Here is a 22,776-nt window from a genome sequence, read left to right as displayed (position 1 = left end):
ACGAATCGAACCGGCCCGGCGATTAATCGAAAGAAAATAACATTATACGGTCGAGCCACGTCTCAGCAGCCGCAGTCTTTGCGCTTCTATACGCACACGGTGGTAATCTGGTTTTGCGCATCACCGATGCATAACATTCTTCGACGTAATGATTATTAAAAAGATGCGCCATAGTGGGCAAAAGATCCGTAAAATAATTGTGTAGTATATACTCAGTTCCTATCAGATACATAGTTGCTGCCGACTGTGAAAGGATCGATAGATGCGATTTTAATGGAAATAACGAATAATCATCTTGCGGTGATTGGTCTCCACGTGGGAGCAACATATTCAGTTATGCGTGATTTTCTCGATAACAACCATATTTGCGTGTAATTAAAATACGACGAAGCGTGCAAATCGTGCGTTTTTGTTCGCTATCCGCCGCTGCGCAAGAAGACGTTTGCACCAGACACAACATAGACTTAGTCTACACGTAGATTTCTGCAACATCGCGACGGAGCTGGAGCATATCAACATTGGAAATATTCCTGGGCCCCCGTTGCACGAAAAGGTATAGCTCAACTTTTAATTTTTTTGTGTTATTGCTTTTGGTTAAAATCTTCAAATTTTGCTCTCAAAGGTAAAACTCAGAAAAAAGCTAAAACTTGTTCATGAAACAGAACCCTCTTGACGAACACCACCTGGCGGGCTGACTGACATAAACAATGACGACGAGAGTTCCCGAATGAGAGTTCCCACTGCGATTCTATCTTTCGCTAACAAAACAACTTAAAAAATAGAATAATATAAATCTTAATCCTGTACTTGACAAACTATTCGAAAGCAAATTGATCTGTCGCAGTAAATTTGTTTTAGAAATTATCCTATTGTATTTTGCTGTATAGCGGCTTGCCGATCGATGTTATTCAACAATATTGTCGCGTGTGTAGAAAAAATAACAATATTAATGAATAAGCGATAAGGTAATTTTTACTGATGTCAGCCCTTCACCCAACGAGCCTCAGATGTCGTCGAAGAAGTTTGCCACATTTTTCTTCATCGCGACCACGGTGACCCTTAACTATGGTTGCGGATTAAGAATTCAAAAAAATTACCGGTCTATCAACAATTAGGCTAGCTGGGATTATAATTCACATTTCGTGCTTGTCCATGTGGCGATACCTTCGCCTGAATTCGCCGACTAGTCACGGCTGACCCATTATGACGTCAATGTCTGGTTCTTAATCACCGTCTGTGTGTTATCTTTGCGAGTAAGGTAATCAGTATCCGAATCGTCGGGCATTACGTCAATAGCCAATGCGAAAATACGGTTACATCGTGTCGACTGAATGTTAGTGAGTATCAATGTAAAAAGGACATTTTCCAATAATTGTCATGGAGACACAAGGCAATTCAAACTAATTACACCTACATTCATATATATCCATACTCATGGATACGAGCGAAATTAGTTTAATGATAATAAGGTTTTGAGCCTGTTTTGAGTGGATGTAAGGAGCATTTCGAATATTAGGCACAATGGTAATGCTAATATATACGATCACCGTGGATATCTTCAGCGGATTGTCCCCAAACATCTCTGCATGGTAAATTAATGGTAGCGGAACTTTTTTTTTTCGTTAGAAAATCCCATAAATATCAAATGTGTTTTGATATGAGAGTTGGGATGTGAAAATTGATATTTACATTGCGCGCAATTCCGCATATCCGACCAAACAATTTTCGCAACTACAAAACATTGGGTGAACAACTCAGAGAATGTTTATGAACATTTTCCGAGTAGCTGAATTCATGCTGTGAGCCAGAAACCGCAATTTAGCGTTCGGCGCGTTCAAACGTTTGATTTATACGTGGCTGTAAATGATGCTTTATAAAATCTTTCGGCCTCAATCGTCTTGTAGCTCGTAGCGTAAATATCTGCAGTTCATTTGACAATCAATTCATCATACATCGAAACGAATAGTGGAGACCTTGGACACTGACGCGATACTGATTTACATCCGGCAATATTAATGACAGTTGCGATTTCAAACTGCTAGATCAAGTTTCTACGTTGGCATCATACTCCACAATAGGCCTACATCGCACCATCGCGGAAAAGGAATTTTTACAGTCTATGATGGCACTTAAAAGTGGTCGTAGATAAAATGTACGTACCTTTAGGTCTTGGGATATGCCGTTTTTCCTGTATACATTAAAAACACGCGCAGGATTACGGAATTCAAATTGGCAGTGTAGTTTTGTGTCATGTGCTAGGGGCGGATCTAGGAAAATTGGAAGGTGAGGTCCATCAAGAAATAAAAAGCATTCCTGGGAAAGATCAGACACGCCTAGAGGCTACAGGCGCATCCCACGCTCAGTGTTAGTTATTTTTGTAGAAATACATTCGAAAGGTGCAATTTCTGGTAAAGGGTAGCCTCAATGAGAAGGCAGTAGTCTCCGACCCCGAACCACCTTATATAGGATCATAGCGATTCGATAAAATCTGCGTGCCCACTTGAAACTGCTTCTACAAAATAGATTCAGCGCCATGTACTTTTGCACTACGTCTTTATTTTCTGTGAGGAAAAACGATACCAGAGGCCAGAGAAACAAAAGCTGGGCGCCTTTACTACGTAAAAAAGATATAGTTGTATATATGTCTTTCTGAACAACTCATTTCACCCTGCGAAGTAAACAAGTTATGATTGTCCCTACATCGGTCTCTATTTGCAGCTTGTATGTATGTATATCTATTTTGCGTAGTTGTGCACTAAAAATACATTAGAAAATTAGACTGTCGAAAATTCCCACAATTTCCAGGCGCGGTGGTGAAAATTACGGTTTTCTTTTCTGGAACAAAAAGGTGGTATCAACTGGGCATAGAATGAACTATTAATCATATCTGTATAGGGAAAGCAGGTCATCATTATCACTTGTCCACCGGTCTAGTGCATTTTCATGTCTTTTCTCAATCGATACAACGGTAATAATTGAGTACGACTCATTTTTGTAGACTGACATGTTTTTTACATGGGGAAACTAACCTGGAAGACATGTTTCTGAAAAAAATGCTTTTTGATACATTTTCCTGTTTGATTGTTTAATTTTTAATGAATTATTGAAAATAAAAGCTTCTAATCGTTTTGATAATTTTTGTTGTTATATTTTTCCAGCTTTTTTTAGCTTCACGGAAGTAGGGAAAGTAGTTTTAGGGGGCAAGTGGAATTTCAGGTACGTATGCTTGCCCCCTCGGGCAAGTGGTTTTTATTCCTTAGATCGAACCCTGGAAAAGCAATGCAACAAACGATTGAAGTTATGTAAGGTATTTTCGATTAATGAATGAATTAATTGAATAATTTAATAAATGAATGATATGACACGAATGACTAATTCAATTCAATCAATCGTCTGATTATTGAATCTATGATCATTTGAAACTGTGTCGTCGTCTTTGCCGGAGAAGGACTCGTGGCGTGGCGTACGTCACCGATCATCACGCTCGACGTCTTCTAAACCTAAACCGCGGCTTCTCATGCGTTAGTAATACTACTTAAAGAATAACGCATGATTTTAATTAACTTGGAAAAAGGGGAAATGAGGAAAACTTAATCGCTAATTTCATCCTCAGACCGCCGTGAATAGATTAAAATCAAAGTTCGCCAACAAGCTAAGTCAAAGCCGTTTAGTGCATAAACCCAAATTGATCTTCAGTTAATGTCTCTTTACATCGTTAATCAGATATAAACGTATGAAATAGATTTTAAATCACGAAATAGGCCTTCATGCGTAAAAGTTTCGACTCGTTTGTATATCATATAGTTTTCGTAGAATATTAATCAACACTATACCGAAACTCATCGAATGTTTGAAATGAAATAGAAACATTAGCCCAGTACGTATTCTAAAGCAGAAGTTGAATGCCGAGAATTTCTTCATCATTCCGGTTAAACCGAACTTTGAAAACCAATTGATATGACACCTGTCTTCGTAATCGACAGTGAAAGCCGAGATGATTACTTCCAACGGGACACGCGTGAAACCACGCTGCTTTGCGCCGTAAAATTTGCTTCTATTTCCCTGAACTTTATAAGCATCAGTAATTAGTGCAGCGCGTACGATTTTGCCATTAACGAAGGCTGAAAATAGTAAGCCTTCATAATTCGTCCGTTTGGGTGAAGGTCGTTGATAGGGCTCAGAAAGGTTGATATATGCCATCAATTGATGACGTAACGAATCACGTGTTTTAAGAATATTTCTGGAAATGAATACAAAAAATCGGTAAGAATCTGATAGCCTAATGATTATACAGATGGCTAGTGGACTGGTTTGAAGTCGAGCACGGTTCCTAGTTGACAATTTTGGTATCATACACACAGGTCGAAATCGTCAAAATATGTTAGATTCCCACATCAATGCATGGACTGTAAATATTGAATATAGCATTGTCGTAAAGCGGATTGTCGTAACATCAGCCATTACTGAAATAAATGGAACCACTAATGTATGGGAACCGAAAAAGGTGACGGGTATCTATATACATTCCTAAGAACACTTATAGCCCGTGTCTCGCCCTGGTAAGGTTACGAATGTTAACTTGATAAGAACAGCACATGCGTGCTTAGTGACATTGTTTTTTTTAGAATATCCATGTTTTTTACTGCTATTCAATTTGTATCTATGCTTTGTTAGCCATGTTCAATCCAGCTGTAACATTGAATTCCGGTGAACCACGATCAGCAGATTAGAAATATTTGAGACATTGCCAGAAATTCTACAAGAATTTTGGTGTAAGATTTGCTTAAGATTAATTAAACTATCGATCAGTCAATAAGATTAGTTTTCAGTTATATTGTGAAACTGGTAGGAATGTGGGTTAAACGATGTCCATGGTTTGAGACAAATGATTGATATTTCTACTGTCATAGACGGTTTACGTCTAAATTTACGGTTTAAATTTGCGAGAAATATATTCCCCTTTTTGCACTATCTACCGGACGAAGCGCTCAAATGATATCGATATATTTTTTACCTTACTTGTGAAGATTTTATGGACTAAATGGAAATTCCGCCATTGACTGTTATACGGTTTCCGATATACTAAGATTTGGTCGATTGTGTTTCTGTTTCCAACGGGGGCGTGCGAGCTCGAATTCGATGTGCGCCGATATTATTTCGTTATTTCGCGTCGATAAATGATCTGTCTTGCCAGTTTTTCCCTCGTTCTGTTTCTCCGTGTGATATGATTGATTTCTTTTCGCCGTGAGTCCGCAGAAAAACAACTCGTTTTCTCCGCGTCTCATCACGCTTTACGCACGCTATACAGAGACCTCCGTCTGCGTCGTGTTTGAATCGTAAACAGATGATCACCTTGCACACTTAGCGAAATTGACTCCAAAGCTTTCGAAACACATCGATGTAATGATAAACATACTCGTCGAATGAAACATTGTTTAGTTACCTACTACTCACGTATTGTAACGATTTCTGGTGTCTCATTACAAAAGTAAGTAAGGTCGTTTTTATTACGTTTAAGTTGGATGACGGATTTAGAAAACTAAGAAAATTTGAAAACATTATTCTTTTTTCTTAAAACATCGAATTTATTTTAAATTAAGTGATCGAGGAGAAGAATTTGGGAAAGATGCTTTATTTCAGAAGTCATTTTGGATAATGATACCCGAATATTGTCTATTGCCTACACACATAACTGACGCTGCCACTTATCAAGTCACTCTACTTGCTGGTACGAAGCCGACAAATGGTCAACCACGTCATTTTTTGTGTATTATGTCAAAAGAATGATATGGCAGTGGAAAAATTATAAATGTTTATTTCTACTTTCGTGACTACATTCAAAAATGAGGGGTGGCGGAAAAAATATAATAAAGATAAAAATCTATTTTATTCCTGGAAATCGGAAAATTTCGTCGGTGGATCCGTACTCGCACTTATCAATAACGACCTAAGTTAGAAACCCTTGCAGGTTTAGGTAAAGGGATCACACTAACACTAATTACGGGAATGTTATCAAATAAAAGTTCTTAATAATTCACGAGACGAGATCGTCAATAATGATATTGCAATTAGTTCATCTGATAGACCTCGCTAGATCCATACACGCGCGTGTAATGACACTGATGCAGCAGGTAGCAAATATTCATATAAAACTTCTTTTTAATAAGAACAATGATGAAAGTGTGTAATTATCCATAAAATCAAACTGAACGGTGAATGGTATAAAGATGTGTAAAACAGTAAACTTTACTTACCAAATTTGGTTTTCAACGCGCGCTTATTCCATAAAATTTTGTTGTTGTTTACGAATTCATCTATCAGCCCAAATGTTATTGTTTGTGTGGATTTCTTTTAGTTAGATCAGCAAGTGGCACGGCGTTTGTTCGTCGAGGGATGGAGAGAGAGAGAGAGGGAGAGAAAGCGCAGCTAGCGTATTCCTCCAGGCTAGGCATGAATACCGACTGATTGAACACCAGCCGTTCAGTAGTTGCGTTGCGTAGATAGCAGCCGCGATCGAACGATTTCTTGATTTTCTACATGTACATCTGAATGAGAATGAGAATGGACGCTCGATTGGTGAGTCGATGAAGAAGAAATTGCCTTAGTTTCCCTGCAATTCCTACGTAGAAGACATCCACTCGCGTCCGACTGTTGTATTAACATTTGATTCTTCTATTTACGGAGTTCGAAGTTCTAAATCTCCTACGAGAGAGGCAAATTTACTACTAAGATAGAACCATGTGCTTTCTCAATAAAATTTGTTGCTTCTGACTTGAACTATTGAATGTATTTGATTATAGTTTAAGTTTTTTTTTTATTCATTCAAGTTTATTTATCTAAATTTCACATTAATGCAACACATATACAACCGATATCGAAACTCACATGCTGGAGTTTAAACAAAATGCAGAATCCAGTCGAAATTGCACTTGACAAAATGTTTTTCACACCGGTCGTTTATCCTGCCGCAAATTCTCTATCACTGATTCAAGAGCACACAAAATAATGATTAACCAAAATGAGAATGAGAACAGCAAGGTTGTACGAGGCACAAGAAGCGTTTAATCAATACGCTCGCACGGTTATAGTGTCATCCCAAACCACAGATAACTTCGGTTTTTATGCAAGGAGAATCAGACCTCACGCTGTCGTCAACACAGCCAATCAACCTTATGATAATAAGACAGTATAAGGTAAAAAGACAGTATAGAAAAAGATGAGACCCGTACGAGAAGGGGCTGAGGAGTTTCTAAAGGCTTTTTCGAATATCACTCATAGAATAACGGGATCATTTTAGTTTTCGGTTAGACAATGAGGCGAAAAGCGGGCGAATTTCATATCTTATGCCATCAGACAGAGGAGGTTATGGTAAATTTCGGTGTTGAGTGTTTAATTCTCTGAATTCGACTATTTTTTCTGAATAAAAGTCTAGACGGGAACTGCAGGGTATATTATTTTGCGATCGTGACTTGAGGACTTTCAAAGCAGGTCGCACCACCGCCCCCACGCACAGACGTGCGCGCCGGTTACCTGCCATTTTCTGACAAGAAAATTGACAATAAGTAATGTCTCCCTGCGAAGAACAATTAATGATGGATGTTGGGCGCTACGTTTATTTCTGAAGGGGGTAAATATTTGTCGAGATCTTGAATGCTACTGAATTCACAAGGCGTTCGGCGTCGTAATTGTCTCCCGTGTGGTAGCAATTGTCGACTGTAGCGGTACAAAGCACCCAGAAGGAAAACTCGTCGATAAGGCGCACGCCGATGGAGTTGATTAGTTGCTTTCATCTGACACTTCACGTTGGTACATCTACAACGCGTATCCTAGTTACTTTCAATTACTTCTTAGAATCTAACTTATAGGCTATAGCCATAGGCCAGTTTGAATTTTTTTTGAAACATCCGACGAGCATTAAAGTTGTGGGGTCAAATGACAAGAAAAATGATCTAGTTTATAAATCATTAGTTCGAATGTTCTTGGTCATGCTCTGTTATTATCGTGAATATCAATTTATTGGATGCTTTCAAAATATCTTTTTCCTCACATAAACCCTGGTAGAGCAGGTTGAATCAAACTTTGCGTATTGTTAATCACTCGAGGCAGATAATGATGGGTGGCTCCGAGTATATTCAAGTCAAGGCATCCATTTCAGGAAGTGGAGCCCATCCCGATGACAACTTGCCATTACCGACTCGATTACTCACAGCGGTGCTTGCTGTCATGGCATAAATCAACGCATAACTCATTAATAACTGATGTAATCATGAGGAATTGACCCGCGCCGCTGACCCCCTTACCTATGCTGCAGCAGTGGCCTTTACAACATTCCTATCATCGCGACAACAACGTCTTTGAATATGAAGAATCATCGTTTTTAGGCTCGTATATCGTCGGTCGCTGTAGTAGTATGTCTCCGTCGATACTACCGTTGCTCCTCTACTTGCTGGTGCTGTTATTCTGTTTAGTGGAGTTAACCTATGCTCTTCATCTAACTTACACGCATACCTGGGCCGTGGAAGTGAACGGAGATGAAAACGAAGCCCGAAAGGTCGCCGCAAGAAATGGGTTTTTGTACGTGAAACAGGTTGGTAGGCCTATAGGAAAAAAAATTGTCATTACAGATTATCATCCTCTCTGATTGTTCTCCACTCTTTAAGTTATGGAGGTCATTTATGTTGCAGTTTAGGTTATCTGAGGTTTTTTCTTCTACGTGGCGCTAGGGTTTCGAAGGATTATGGTTAAGCCTGCCAGGACGCAGTTCTGAGTTTAGATTTGAATTAAAACTGAGTTAACTCATTGAAATTGAACTGAGTCTAACTTGGAGTCTACTCAAACTCAACTTTGGAACTGCATCCAATAGGCCTATGTTATGTAACCACGAAGGGGCACCTAAATTGCAGATGCACCACTTAAACAAAGTCTGGTTAGGCCTACTGACCATCATCCTTGCTTGCCAGGGGTCCGGTATCGCTCCCCAAACTCGCTTCCACCAGCCCCCTGGCCTCAGGATGCGTGATTTCATTACTGGCGCTGTTGCGCATGACGTCATATATCGATTTGCGAAATACTTCCTCGTTCGGTAAAACGTTCGCTGATTGGTCCATTTAACGGGAAAACCAACAGAAGCCTAACCTAGTTTGTTACAAGCGCTCTGATTGGTACAACCGGATTCTGGTCGGTTTGTAACGACTCCAAAGACTCGCGAGGTCAAGGGGTTCGGGGAACGGCTTTAGCTTAGTGGGTTCGAATCCCTTGACGCATGAAGATGACTGACCATAATCCTTAACATTCAAGGGTCATTTCACCGGACTTATTTGTTTAACCCTGATACTTCATTTATAAACTGCCGCCAAGAATTCACTGTATATCGATTCCTTAATCTTTCAGATTATGCCAAACTTTTATGAATTTCGTCATCGAAAAGTAGCTAAAAGGTCGACATATCACAGCTACGCATATCACCAATCATTGGCCCAGGATTTTCAGGTAGGCGTTAATCAGTGTGGATGTAAATAAACAAACGATAGGCCTGGAGATGAATCAAGAGTTGTCTTAATCGTTAGAATACATTCTACTGCTGTGAATCAAATTTCTACCATTGTTCTGTTGACCAGTCTTATACTCAAATACTCCACTGTTAATCATTAGTCACCAGTGTTTGAATTTACGATTAAATGAGTTTATGATTCAACGCTTTGACAAAGAATTAGAATACTGGGGCCATTTGCTCAAAAGTTGGTTAAACGTAACCAGTGGATAAATACCATAGTAAATGAACTTTGAATTGTCGCTTTCAGCAACTGGCCCCTGGTTGATTTCAAGCTATCCGTCAGAAAATGAGCGAAAGGCTTTGCTGCGAATAAGTATTAACTTGTTGGACGTTTTGTTTTTGACAGGTGAAATGGTTGGAACAGCAAGTTGTGAAAAGACGAGTAAAACGAGATTTGACGTTTACGGATCCAAAATGGCCGCGTCAGTGGTACTTGGTGAGTAAAATAATACCGGTAGTTCTTCTGAAGTGGTCGCGATCTTTCGTCCATACTGAATCCAGTCCCCCCGGTTGCCACAGAGTTAAAATAACTTCACTTTCAGATTTTAACCCAGAACTGTAACTGGGTACTCCAACAGATATCTATTGTTAAGTATCCATCACCCTTATTCAGCGGGTCTCATTTAGGTCCAATTCATCAGGCATTATGGTTATCATTATTATGGATATTTTTTAGATCTGGGTCCAGTTCCACAGTTGTCAGATAGAGTTAACTCTGAGTTAAAATCAATTCATTTTCTCCGAGTCAGATTTTAACTCACAACTGTGGAACTGGGTCCTGATTGTATCTCGATATGCGTAGGCATATTATTACCCTGGGCCTGGTTTCATAAACTGAGTATCAAAGTATGGTCAATCTGGGTGACAACCACCATAATTACAATGAGAAACCATGGTTATAACTGACAAACTTCAAAATATTCCCAGGGACTATTTTTCTTCATCATCTATGAAACCCAGCCCAGAAGTTTTCATCATTTAAGAATGTCTTCGCAAAATTTTAATTTTCAAGAATCGCGAAGATGGTCTAAACGCTAACATGAACGTGCTTCCAGCGTGGAAAAAAGGTTTCACCGGCCGCGATGTCGTCGTTACAATACTGGACGACGGTATCGAGAAAAATCACCCCGACTTATTGAATAACTACGTAAGTTATATATTCGAAAACGTCGTAAATGATAGGTGATTACAGCGTGAATTTCTGAAATTGTTAAACCCACTGTATTTATTCGACATAATGGTATAATGAACTAATGAACTTTCGGAATCAGGAATTCTTAATTTGGCGGATATTGTCGAGGGTTGACTGTAGGGCACAAATGAATCCACCTATTCAGTTGGGAATAACTTATTTTAGGATCCGAAAGCAAGTTTCGATGTCAATAGCAATGACCCTGACCCGCAGCCAAGATATGATTACTCAAACGAAAACCGGTAACTGTTCCTCATTATAGCTTGTTGTATTACATATTTTGGTTCCGTATTATTTGGTAGGTGTTTCAATACATCTATGGTATTCATGATATGGTACTTTCTCAACTTTTGTTGCCGTTTGTTGACGCTGAAATATTTTTGTTTCTAGACATGGAACAAGGTGTGCAGGAGAAGTAGCTGCTCAAGCAAATAATGCTATCTGTAATGTCGGTATAGCTTATGATGCAAAAATTGGAGGTACGAATTCATGACTTCAAGAACCGAGCCTTCTGTGAGGATCTAGAATGATTCTTATCTTTTAAGAAGAGTTAGATCGGTGAATTTTACGATTTATTCGAAATTTCCAGGTGTTCGGATGTTGGATGGAGATGTAACTGATAGCGTCGAAGCTGCATCTCTCAGTCTGAATCCTCAACATATAGACATATATAGCGCCAGTTGGGGTCCTGATGATGATGGGCGTCAACTCGATGGGCCGGCATTCCTCGCACGGAAGGCCTTTCAAGAGGGTGTCAACCAGGTAGGCAACTGATTAACATTAGGATACATGGCATCATTTCCCTGCATTAAATTAATGTTATTGTTATTGACCCCTTAAAGGTTTTGGGTGTAGGTTCAAGTCCAATACTGCGATTCTCTTATCACCCGAGTGTTTCAAACGTATTCATACATTTTCACTGTTATTTCATTTGCTTGACACGCGATAGACGTGGCTAGGGTCTTAATTCAAAACAACCGTAGCAACTGCGTGTAAGGGGGAATTTTTACGGGTGAAAAACATCAAAACCTTGGGAAAATGGAAACCGGAAACAATTGAAACCTAACCTATTAGGGGTTTAAAATTTTCGCTGAAAATAAGATTACAGTAACTTATATCTCTGCACTTGCTCATTCGATAACAGACCAATTTTTGAGATACATTTTTCAGGGTCGAGGTGGTCTGGGATCAATATTTATATGGGCTTCCGGTAATGGCGGCCGTGATGGAGATAGTTGCAACTGTGATGGATATACAAACAGTATTTATACATTATCTATAAGTAGTACGACCGAACATGGTAATATACCGTGGTATAGCGAGGCTTGTTCGTCAACTCTTGCTACCACTTATAGCAGTGGAACCGGTTCAGAAAGACAAATCGTAAGTTCATATCACAATATTTACCATATTTGGTGCCTTATTCAGTAAAATACTGACCTAGGTATTCAATAAGATATCATTGTTTATATAAAATTACAGTAAACTCTTTCTGTATTAGAATCTGTGGCTGAACACAACGTAATAATAAACAATTATAGATGAACTGGATTCAAAACTAGTCAGGAAAATACATAGCTTCATTGACCCAGTATTGTGTGATAAGTTGCCCTGATATCAAGTTGATAATTAGGGAAATAAAAGGTTTTTCCAAATGAATTTGGGTTTGGCCAGTACTAGGCCTACTGAATAAGGGAGTGTCTATTGTATTTGTTATTTGTCACGCTTGATCTTTGACCTTTGCTCCTGGTTTACCAAGCAGCCTTTCCCATCTGTCAATACCCCTATCCTCTTAGAAAGACGGATGATATGCTTATATTGTCTTAATTCAAAAGTACACAAATTCGTACTATCTGAAAATATCAGTGACACCAAAAAGTATTCGATCAGTTTGAAGTTCTTTCTCTTATCTAAAAAACTTTTGAGCACATATGTTGATTAAACTGAAACTAACACTAGTGAAAGAACCGCTCAACTCGTTTGATCTCAGAAGGAATTCAGTCATCACAATACTTCTTACGATTTCTTATCAAATGCCGATTTGTTGATTTACAGGTGACGACGGACCTGCGTCAGGGTTGTACCGAGTCTCATACAGGCACATCTGCCAGTGCCCCTATAGCTGCAGGAATATGTGCCCTTGCTTTGCAAGCTAAGTAAGCAGAATGAAATGGAAAAACGGGTTCAATTGGAGTTCAAATATTCCCTAAAAACACCTAATGTCAAATAATGTACTTGTATATGCAAGAAAAAGTTTTTCGTTTGAATCTTTTCCAGTCCTCAATTGTCGTGGAGGGATATGCAGCATATTGTTGTAATGACGGCTAGGCCAGGAAATTTAAAAGCAAACGACTGGGTGATGAATGGAGTCAATAGAAAAGGTATAATATTATAATCAACTTGTTGATTGAATATGTCATTTTCATCCGGAAGACCATTCATAAGATTGCAAGCCCCACTGTAATTACATATTATTGGCACAGGTCAATACATCAGTCATAGGAGCACAGTATGGCCAACAGCTTGCAGTTTCCTCTGTTTCTATTAACCTTGTTTAACTGATGCCCCTATGTTTCCCCTATCCAAGTGCAATAATCGATACATTTTCCTTGCTTATGGCTGCCAGACCAGCATCTTTGCTATACATTGAAGTGGTTTTTGCCCTACATACCCAACAAAACTTGAAATAATCTAACCTTTAGAAAAGAGGTGTATCCCAGGACATTGAAGCCGAATATTGAATATTGACCTACGGATTTCATACATATTGCAGTTTTTCATCACCTCGCCTTGTCTCTAGAACCATGGCAACTAAACTGGGAGCCCGCATTTATTTGAGTTGACGCCCACTCACCTAATAGTCGTCTCATGTCTATTTCAATTTGTATTGTTTTCAATTTTCAGTCAGCCATTCTTTTGGTTACGGATTAATGGATGCGCATGCGATGGTTGAACTTGCACAGAATTGGACCAATGTACCGCGGCAACATCGCTGTGAAATCAGAGGACCTGATATTAATAAGTAACTATCATTATATATCACTCACTGTCTGAGACAGTGCCTTGTTACCACTATTATAAGTTGATTTGCCACTCCCAAAGGTTGCAATTGGGCAATATCTCATATTTGCTATTGAAGGAATTACGAGCAGCGACAAAAAAATATTCGCTAATGATAAGTCACAGTAGCAATGGTAGCGTACTGTGAGATATCTCACAGTAGCAATGGTAGCACTCCCATTATTGTGAGATATCTCACAGGGGCAATAGTAGCAGACTTTGAATTTATGATGATGTTAAGTATTTGTATAGCACCCGGGTACATCTTCGCATTTCAAACTAGTAAAATTTCTATAAACGTTTATGAATTCAGATCGATTAAAGTATCGACGCGTAAGAAGTTCCACGTTTACTCGAATGGATGCAACGAAACCGACCATCCCGTCTTGTATTTGGAGCACGTGCAAGCTCGTGTGACGATGACGTCCGACCGACGCGGTGAAATGCAAATCTTCCTGACATCGCCGATGGGCACGCGTTCGACGCTGCTCGCCAGACGCATACGCGACACGTCGAACGAAGGATTCACCGGTTGGGCATTTATGACTACTCACAGCTGGGGCGAGTTTTCGCACGGAACGTGGACGTTAGAAGTCGAAAACGGCGACAACGCTTGTACGTAGATTATCAGAATTTAACGACGAAATTTCTAGCATCTTATGACGACGGGAGAAAATTCCTAAATCACTGTAGTGTTTGGCCTTGGGCTTAATGTCCTTCGATAAGCCATTATTTACTCTTGTGTACACGTATCTCTATCATCTTGCAACATAATTTCCCTCATTCTGTTGTAAGATATTGATAAATCAGCGCACTGCTGTGATTCTATTCTCCTCTCTATTTCACCACTGAGTGATACTAGCATTTTTCGTGTTGTGATTTCATACTTTGAACTAGTTATGATATACGTACGTCATGGTCCTACTTCAAACAATTTGACAGAATTACTGGTAGTCGCTTACAAATTTCAGATTGTTGCAGAATCTTATTTTCGGGTCAGTTGTTCAAAAGTTGGCTTAAGTTACTGGTGGATAGATTTCATACTGACAATTAAAATTGCATCGTCACCATGGTATTTGTCCATAATTTAACTCCAACCATCTTATGAGCAATTGACCCCTGATTTTGATATTTGGTATTTAGCTGAGATGTACTTTAAGGGGAATGCGCATCGGCCTTGCATCAGGTTTACGTTATGAATCGTTAACTCACTAGAGATGCGCAAAAAGATGACTAACGTCTTCAGTGGCATGCGTTGTGCCGCTTGCAGCTAGAAGAGTAATTATACTAAACAGACTGAAGAGTATTTGACAAAATTCCATCGTTTGATTGGTTTTTTGTAGTAAAAAATTACCATAGCATCCTACTTAGAATTATGATTAAGCGGCAGTTGATTACGGATGGGTAAATACAGGAATTTCTTGAAGCAACACGGCATAATCTTGGTTCTCCTTTGTTTCGTAATCTCGGTTCTCCTCGAGGTGTCCGGGCTAAGTTCTTGCTCCAGTCTTGGTGACGATGTTCTTTTAAGCATCGTCTGTTATTTCTCTTGCAGACCGTTCAGCTAAGTTACAGGAGTGGCATTTGGTTATGTATGGCACCGACGCGCGGTTTACCACCACTACGACCACTGCCACCAGTACCAAAACCCAAGCGCGAACTACTGCCACTGTTCAAACTCCTCGTATGAATCGACCTACGCCAAATAAAACTTCTCACTCTTCTTCGCCTTCGGGGCAAAAAGAAACTTTGTCGGAGACAAAGGTTTCAAAGCCTTATAGCCCCACAAAGGTCCACGTAAACTGTGGTCGCAAGAAAAATACGCCTTTTAGTAAAGTATCTAATCATGGCCGCGATGATGACAAAGGCAAGGATGAATTATTGTACATGTTCAGTGTATCTATATCTATATGCAGTCTTTGTTGAATACTAGCATGCTTCTGTGTTTTCATATTACAAAGATTCGATGTTGTATTTTAAATTGATGATCTATATGTGCTACTACTACGGTATGACTTCATCTAGAAAATTGTTTCAGACGTTATTCAGAGGCAGCTGATATTGAATTTTGGTTTTTGGTTTTTGGTTTTTGCGCACCTCGCGTTCCACCACTTCAACACTACAAGTAGCTTCGTTATTCTTCGCGTATAGTTATGACGAGTGCAACGCTTTGATTTCTGTATACGAGTATTGTTTTCGTGCTATGTATTTTCATAACTAGTTTTAAATCCAGTTCATCTATGATTGTTATTATTACGTTCTGTTCAGCCACGGATTCTAAGCTTCTTTTTACACATCTTTCATACCATATATATCAAATTCGTATTTATACCTATAAGATAATTCTTGTGCCAGAGCAATTGATGAAATTTTTGCGAACACTTCTGCATAAGTACAAATTATTGGATTTGCTGCTGATGCAACTACATATATTTGAAACGTATTCAATCTTCGTTCTTGAAATTTCCATTAAGAAAATATAGGGAAATGCAAAAGTTCTTCTCTGGCAAATATCGTGAATAATGAAGTTTTTTCTTTTTCTATGTAACGCATGTTGTATATATGTAAAACGTTAATTCATCGAATTTCTGTCTCTCGCAAAATTGAAAATTTCTTTCTCATTTCTACGTTGCAGCCGAATTGAAAGAATGGACGTTAGTTATACACGGTACGCCGGTTCACCCGCAGAGTAAAAACCACACGTGGAACGGCAGCGCCAACTGCGCCCATATGCATACTGACAACACTACATGTATAGGTTGGTGCCTGTTACTGTTCATGGTTTTGGGAATTTGTCGTCAAAACATTCCACGAGTTTGATATTTATTGCGTATATGAATTATATATATATTTTATCGCTAGAGCTTTATTTATTTCATTTGATATATATTACGTACGTTATGTATTTCAACGAGGATATACATTCCTAATGTTATGAAACTATGCTCTGTTTAGTTGCTATAGACCTCTTTTTAGGAAACATTCACCAGGTCAAAATCGAGAATATATGGAACCTATTCGATTCCACCGATTGCGGATAGTTTTTTGATTCAAAAAACTTGGCCATCCAACTAGATACTACCCTCCCAGTAGAATTTTAATTACTTTCCCGAATTCTTGTTCTTCTGTTTCCGGGGCAGCTTCCGATGCAAGGCAAAAGTCTACTGATTAATTTGACTATTTGGGACCAACGGAATTCATCCGGTTTCCGGAATAGAAATCGTATTCTATATGCATTTAAGTATACGTCAGTTGACCTGCCTACATTGCACTACAATTTGAGTGTAGTTAACTGCTAATTCACCCCATCAAAAAGATAACCATTAAAATAGACTTGTTTCTACTAATTCATTTCCCATTAAGCTGCTTATTTCAACATTCAAATCACTTATGAGTGCCAGTTGGGTCCACAATTGAAGTTGGACTCACTCTCGTAATATCTAGATAAGATTGAAATCTTTTTTGTGACGGCAATATTTCGAATGTCCCATGTAAATGTCCAATTAGCATTTAACAATACTCAACTCAGCAAGAGACATTTTCAAGTTTAATTTGTTCGATGATTTGAACATTTTTGTTTCATGCGTTAAAATGTTACTGAGAATGTTTGTTACTGATTACTGAAAGTGCTCATTATTATTAGCCTATTTAATCACGGATAGCAATTGTTATCTTTGTGGCCCACCCAGTTAATAGATATCCATGTTTATGATATCTGTATTTAGCATATATAATGTACGTTAGGAAGAATACCTGGTGAATGTTCTATCAATATCGACTATATAAAGGTCACACACACTTTTTCCCTCACTATGAGCTTGATTTTTTGAATTTTTTTATTACTGATTTCCTCTATTACACCGGGCTTGTTGACTTCAAAAAACCCACAATATACTCTTCGCTAAATTTGCATACTCCTGTTAGATACACTAACTAGTGGGAAATTATATAGACTGGTAGCTGATTTGTATGCATATGCAGTAGATGTAGAAAGAGTTTGGAGCAGGGATTGGCTGCATTTCCGTGGTTTAATTTGAAAGTGAAGAAGATATCATTTCCGCGACCGTCGCTGGCATGAATGCGCTATTTTCATATCGAACTTCTGGCTTCGCTATTGCCGATCTTGATTGCCAATAGGTAGAATTATCCTGTCCTTACCGATTAATTTTCTAGTCAAAGAATGTTCATTGTTTCCTTAGTTAACTGATGAATCTCACATATGGATTCTGTGTGAGTGTGAAATGGACGTCATGTGTAGGGCATATTTGGCACAGCTTTAATTCTCCACCTGTCAGTTCTTGCGTTTGGTGGTGGTCATTTTCAAAAGGTATATTTCTATTCATCCGCTCTTGGGCCTCCGACATGCAGTGGACAAGGGGGTCAGCGTTTATTTACTGAGACGAAGGCTTAAAAAAAACTGTATCCTAATAAGCTACTTCCTTAACTTAGTATCCGCCTGGCAAAACCGCATGTGTCCTCATTGGGATTCGAAACCGGACTTCCATGGTTTATGTAGGGGTGTCTCTCAATGCCACCAGGGGGCAGTTGCGTGGTCATGGCTTAGATTTAAGACCTGGGGCCAGTTGCACAGTCATGGCTTAGACTTAAGACCAGTCTAAGACCAATTTAGTTCTGTAGCCAATCTAAACAACTTAAGACCAGGGGCCAGTTGCACAGTCATGACTTAAGTCCAAAAGTGGTCTTAAATCTTAAGACTGGTCTTAAGTTGTTAGATTAGCTATAGAACTAAGTTGGTCTTTGACTGGTCTAAGCCATGACTATGCAACTGGCCCCAGGCAGTCTAAGCTCATTTTGGTTGTCTAGCCTATCTGACAACTTATGACTATAAGATTTACAACTGCTTTGTATTAAAGTCATGACAGCACAACAGGGCCCAAGTTCTAGAGTCACAGCTAAACAAGTGCGGACAGTATGGCAACTTTGTAGTATTAATATTATAATATGTTCAATAATGGCAGCTGAAGAATCGTCTTTGTGCATCAGTTAGGTTCTAGTCTTGGAGTAATTAGCGATACTATGATTCAGTATCTTAGTACCATTGTTAATTATTAGCGATATGATCGGGTAAAGGCTGTTTCGTATTCAGACTGGGACCTCTCAGTTTTGAATTGTATTGATTTTGCAGCGTTTTGTACTACGTAGTTTCGTGATGCACCCGCGATTTCTTGTACAACGTAGTTAGTTTCGTTTTGAAATTTTCGTCAGTTTCTGTTTAACGTGTCTTCGTAGTTTGGATGGGCATATTTATACTTCGTTTTAGGTGAATGTTTGATGAATGGATATAACGCCATGATGAGACTTTTATTTTTTTAATATGTTTTATTTTTAAATCGAACTTTTTAATTTGTTTTCGGTACAATAGCGAAGTACTCAGGGATAGTGAGGACTAATTCACGATCACCATAGCATGCTATCGCGCGTGGTTGTGTCGGGTTTAAACGTAGATACTAAGAAATCGTTTGGACTTTTGAAAAAGTGTGGTTTTTTGAAGTCAAAATGCAGGTTCTTTTCATAGAGTGCGTTAATCTTAATTTCTGAATACATTTGTTGCCAGTCTTCTGATCGAATGACGTCGAACGTTCACGTGTGAAATTCTTTTTTGATAAAAACTTCTTTTTTTTAAACGAAGAAAAAATCCTCGATAAAGGGTGCATTTATTTTCGCAAAAGAATCGAAATAAAGACCTTTTTTGCACGACGTTTATTTTCAATCCCTATACACACACACATAACTAGGGAACATTTTCTTATTATTACCGATATTATGTAGTGTTATTTTGATAAAAGATATTTATTATTTAATGACAAAATTGAATGATGAAATGTAATTATTTTACGTATTATGAATATATATATATATATAATATATATATATATATATATATATATATATATATATATATATATATATTATTAATGCGGCAATGATGGTGTTATACTATGTGAGTAATGCCCCCGGGAAATTGCGTAGCCAATATGAACAAAATGAGAAAAAAAAACGTAGCACACAGAAACGATATTTTACGTAGTTTTGTACTGTAGATTTTATCACTACCCTTTACATCCGTAACAATTCATTGTAGAACACACACAATGTATGTATATAATATATACATATATATTGTGTACTATTGTGTACTATTTTGTACTCACCGAATGTTATTATTACCACCTCGAAATATTTGCATGATTATGGACTATTTAGGGTGGAGTTATGATATAATGGCGGTCGTCTACCCGTTGTTCTTTTTGGGATTATCGATGAGATTGTCAGTTTTTATACCGTTGAAACTGGAAATGATGTTCAGCAACATGACAGACGTCGAGAATATTTTGGTATAATACAATTGAATATATGCAAGTATTCGGTTTAAGTAACTATGCCAGATTTTCGAACTTTTTTGATAATCCCGGGCCCGTTTACGTAGGTCTACCCAAATTTGTGAATATATTTATCGTTGTTACTGTGGATTTATGTACGTACCTGATAATTAATATTCAGAGATGATTCCCGCAGTATAGTAAGTCGCTGTTTGAAAAAAAGAACGGCCCAGTTTATGAGGGTTGGCACCCGAAAACCTACAATACTCGAATGAATACCGGTACATATTTCCTGAATACTGGTTAAGAGAGTTATAGAGATAATGGATTCATTTCACAAACTTTTCTGTCTATATGAGGTTCCGCTAACTATTTAAAGTGCTGACTGCCTACTGATTACTCATTCTAATGTTCAGATGTGTTCTGATGATATTGAAACGACCAGTCTAATTTAACACGCTTACTGCGTACAGGTCAACCTGCATACTGGGAAAGTACTGGATACCAGCAGTTTCAGTCACTACTGCGTATCGAGGGGGCCGACCCAAAGGGAAGTTCTTTTCTGATCAAGTACCCTTTCTGATCGAATCTATTTGATATATGCGTCTTAACTGCTATACTGATCTCGATCTAATTAGATGCACGAAATTCTATAAAAATGTGCCTAAATGTTCAAAATTTACCGGGGGAGGGCCTCAGACCCCGCTACCAGGGCCGTCGGAATGGGGTGGCAGGGGTGGCTAAAGCCGCCCCACTTTTTTGCTTAACAAAAAATTTGTTATGCTTTTTTCAAAAGCACGCTGTACCGTGTAGCAACTCGTTGTTCTCTGTACTAGGTGGTTGGCTCACGACTTCTCATGCTTCTGTGAATGAGACCGTGAAATGGCCCCAAAACGCATCTCCGGCGATTGAATTTTCAAAAAGACCCCCCCCCTCCTTCAGAAATAAGCCTCGCCACTGAAAAATCCCTTCCGACGGCTCTGGCTACGAAGGCTTCATACCTGCTGCGCTCTTCAGGGCACCCGCCAAGACTATAAAGTGCCCTTTTCGCATGAGGTGAACCCTCCTCTCTTCCAGCCTGGATCCGCCCCTGCTATCAAGGGGTGCCAACCCTCGTTTTGTATGTGCAACTGTGCCGCAAAAACTAGAAGTAATTTGATATATGTCATAATACTGCAATGAACGGATTTATATGCCATAAACGATGATAACAATAACCTGAAATATGCAATAGATTTTGGCTATAAATTTTCCACCCGATGATGATGATGATGTAATATTTATCGTGTATAGTTGTTATCTGTCCTCGTATGTTACGCGTATGAACTTCATGTACAACGATATATGTCATAATAATAGAATGTTCGTTTGACAATACCCGAGAGAATAATCTTTCGCATTAATTTATACGATGATGAGTCGTCTCCTCTGAATTCTAGGGTTCGTTTGAGAAAAAACTATCCATATCAATAGCATAAATCTTCGTTAGAGCACAAGTTATTTGTTGACTTGCCTTTCGGGCGTTCATTTTATTGAATTCAGGGGTCTTATTTATATTACTATTTAATTATTATTATTACCATATTATTATATTGATATAATTATTACAATCTTAAGATGTTTATTGACATTTCATTTAAAGGATTGATTTTGTAAATGATGAACAACTCTTTTTCGTCCTGTAAGGTTCCTCATGGTGCAAGTCATGTAAATCTGTAATAAATATCGATAACTCTTATCCTGGTTGTTATGGTTGCTTTTCTTGCTATTTTCTTGTTCTAAAGTTAATGTCGACGAAAAAAATCTCGATTGAAATGTGTATAATGAATTGTCGTATATGGCTATAGTGCCAGGGTCTGTACCTCATGCTCTCTAGGGATTTCAGTGAACCAATATTAAATTCCATTGCGATTGTGTCAGTTTTACCCATTCTTAACTAAGAGCGGTCGTGGGCTTTGTGCAATCCTGATTACGGTGTATTTTTCTGCGTGATGAATGTTGCGTATCTGACAAGTTTTGGCGCTCTCGCTGTTCTACTCGCTGTTCTTTGTTCGTCGTGAACTGAATTGAACTTCCACGTTATAAACCCGATACAGGTAAAATTCCAGACAACGCATGTATTTTGTTACTCTAATGATATATCTAATTATATGATATTGTTGATTCAAAATCGACCTGGTTAACGACAATTCTGATTCCAATTAGAAATGCACACATTTTGAATCATCAACTGTTCAGTGGAACTGGCTGCATGAATCCGTGCCTTTTCCACGTTTATCCTTGTAGTGTTCAGTGTTGTACATTTTCGTGTGTTCTGTGGAACCAGTTCCATAGTTTTTGACTTATTGGATTTTGCCATAGCATATATAGCTGGCGGATAGCATGACAATGGATCTAGTTTTAAAGATTTTGCTTCTAATCGAATTGATCAGAGATCCGCAAATGTCATCAATTAATTTTGAGTGGGAAAATTGGCCCGAAGTTACCATGTAGAAATATGTGTTTGAAACCTTTTTTTGAAAAGCTTGGAAAATTTTGATTTGTGAGCATGATTATACATACATTTTTTCGAGTGTCCCCTAGTATTGAATGTGCCAAATATGTCTTACTGTTGATGCTAAATATTTTGT

The 22,776-nt window shown here is 38.5% G+C and overlaps 1 protein-coding gene across 1 annotated transcript in view; it reads left to right on the top strand.

Moving 5' to 3' along the window:
• Positions 1 to 8,208: 8,208 nt before the first annotated feature.
• Positions 8,209 to 22,776, top strand: part of LOC141904902 (furin-like protease kpc-1) — a 17,375-nt gene continuing 2,807 nt past the window's right edge. The window contains exons 1-13 of the mRNA XM_074793512.1: positions 8,209 to 8,587; positions 9,391 to 9,489; positions 9,900 to 9,989; positions 10,566 to 10,700; positions 10,911 to 10,987; positions 11,136 to 11,224; positions 11,335 to 11,507; positions 11,916 to 12,128; positions 12,801 to 12,901; positions 13,023 to 13,126; positions 13,650 to 13,767; positions 14,119 to 14,420; positions 16,441 to 16,563. Of these exons, the coding sequence (XP_074649613.1) occupies positions 8,303 to 8,587; positions 9,391 to 9,489; positions 9,900 to 9,989; positions 10,566 to 10,700; positions 10,911 to 10,987; positions 11,136 to 11,224; positions 11,335 to 11,507; positions 11,916 to 12,128; positions 12,801 to 12,901; positions 13,023 to 13,126; positions 13,650 to 13,767; positions 14,119 to 14,420; positions 16,441 to 16,563 (1,909 nt within the window). The 5' untranslated portion in view covers positions 8,209 to 8,302. The remainder of the gene's footprint in view (positions 8,588 to 9,390; positions 9,490 to 9,899; positions 9,990 to 10,565; positions 10,701 to 10,910; positions 10,988 to 11,135; positions 11,225 to 11,334; positions 11,508 to 11,915; positions 12,129 to 12,800; positions 12,902 to 13,022; positions 13,127 to 13,649; positions 13,768 to 14,118; positions 14,421 to 16,440; positions 16,564 to 22,776) is intronic.

This window comes from Tubulanus polymorphus, chromosome 5 (assembly GCF_964204645.1).
Source record: "Tubulanus polymorphus chromosome 5, tnTubPoly1.2, whole genome shotgun sequence".
In the NCBI taxonomy this organism is placed as follows: Eukaryota; Metazoa; Nemertea; class Palaeonemertea; order Tubulaniformes; family Tubulanidae; genus Tubulanus; species Tubulanus polymorphus.
Note: the sequence above shows the minus strand (reverse complement) of the source record. Positions and strands in the feature narration are given on the sequence as shown.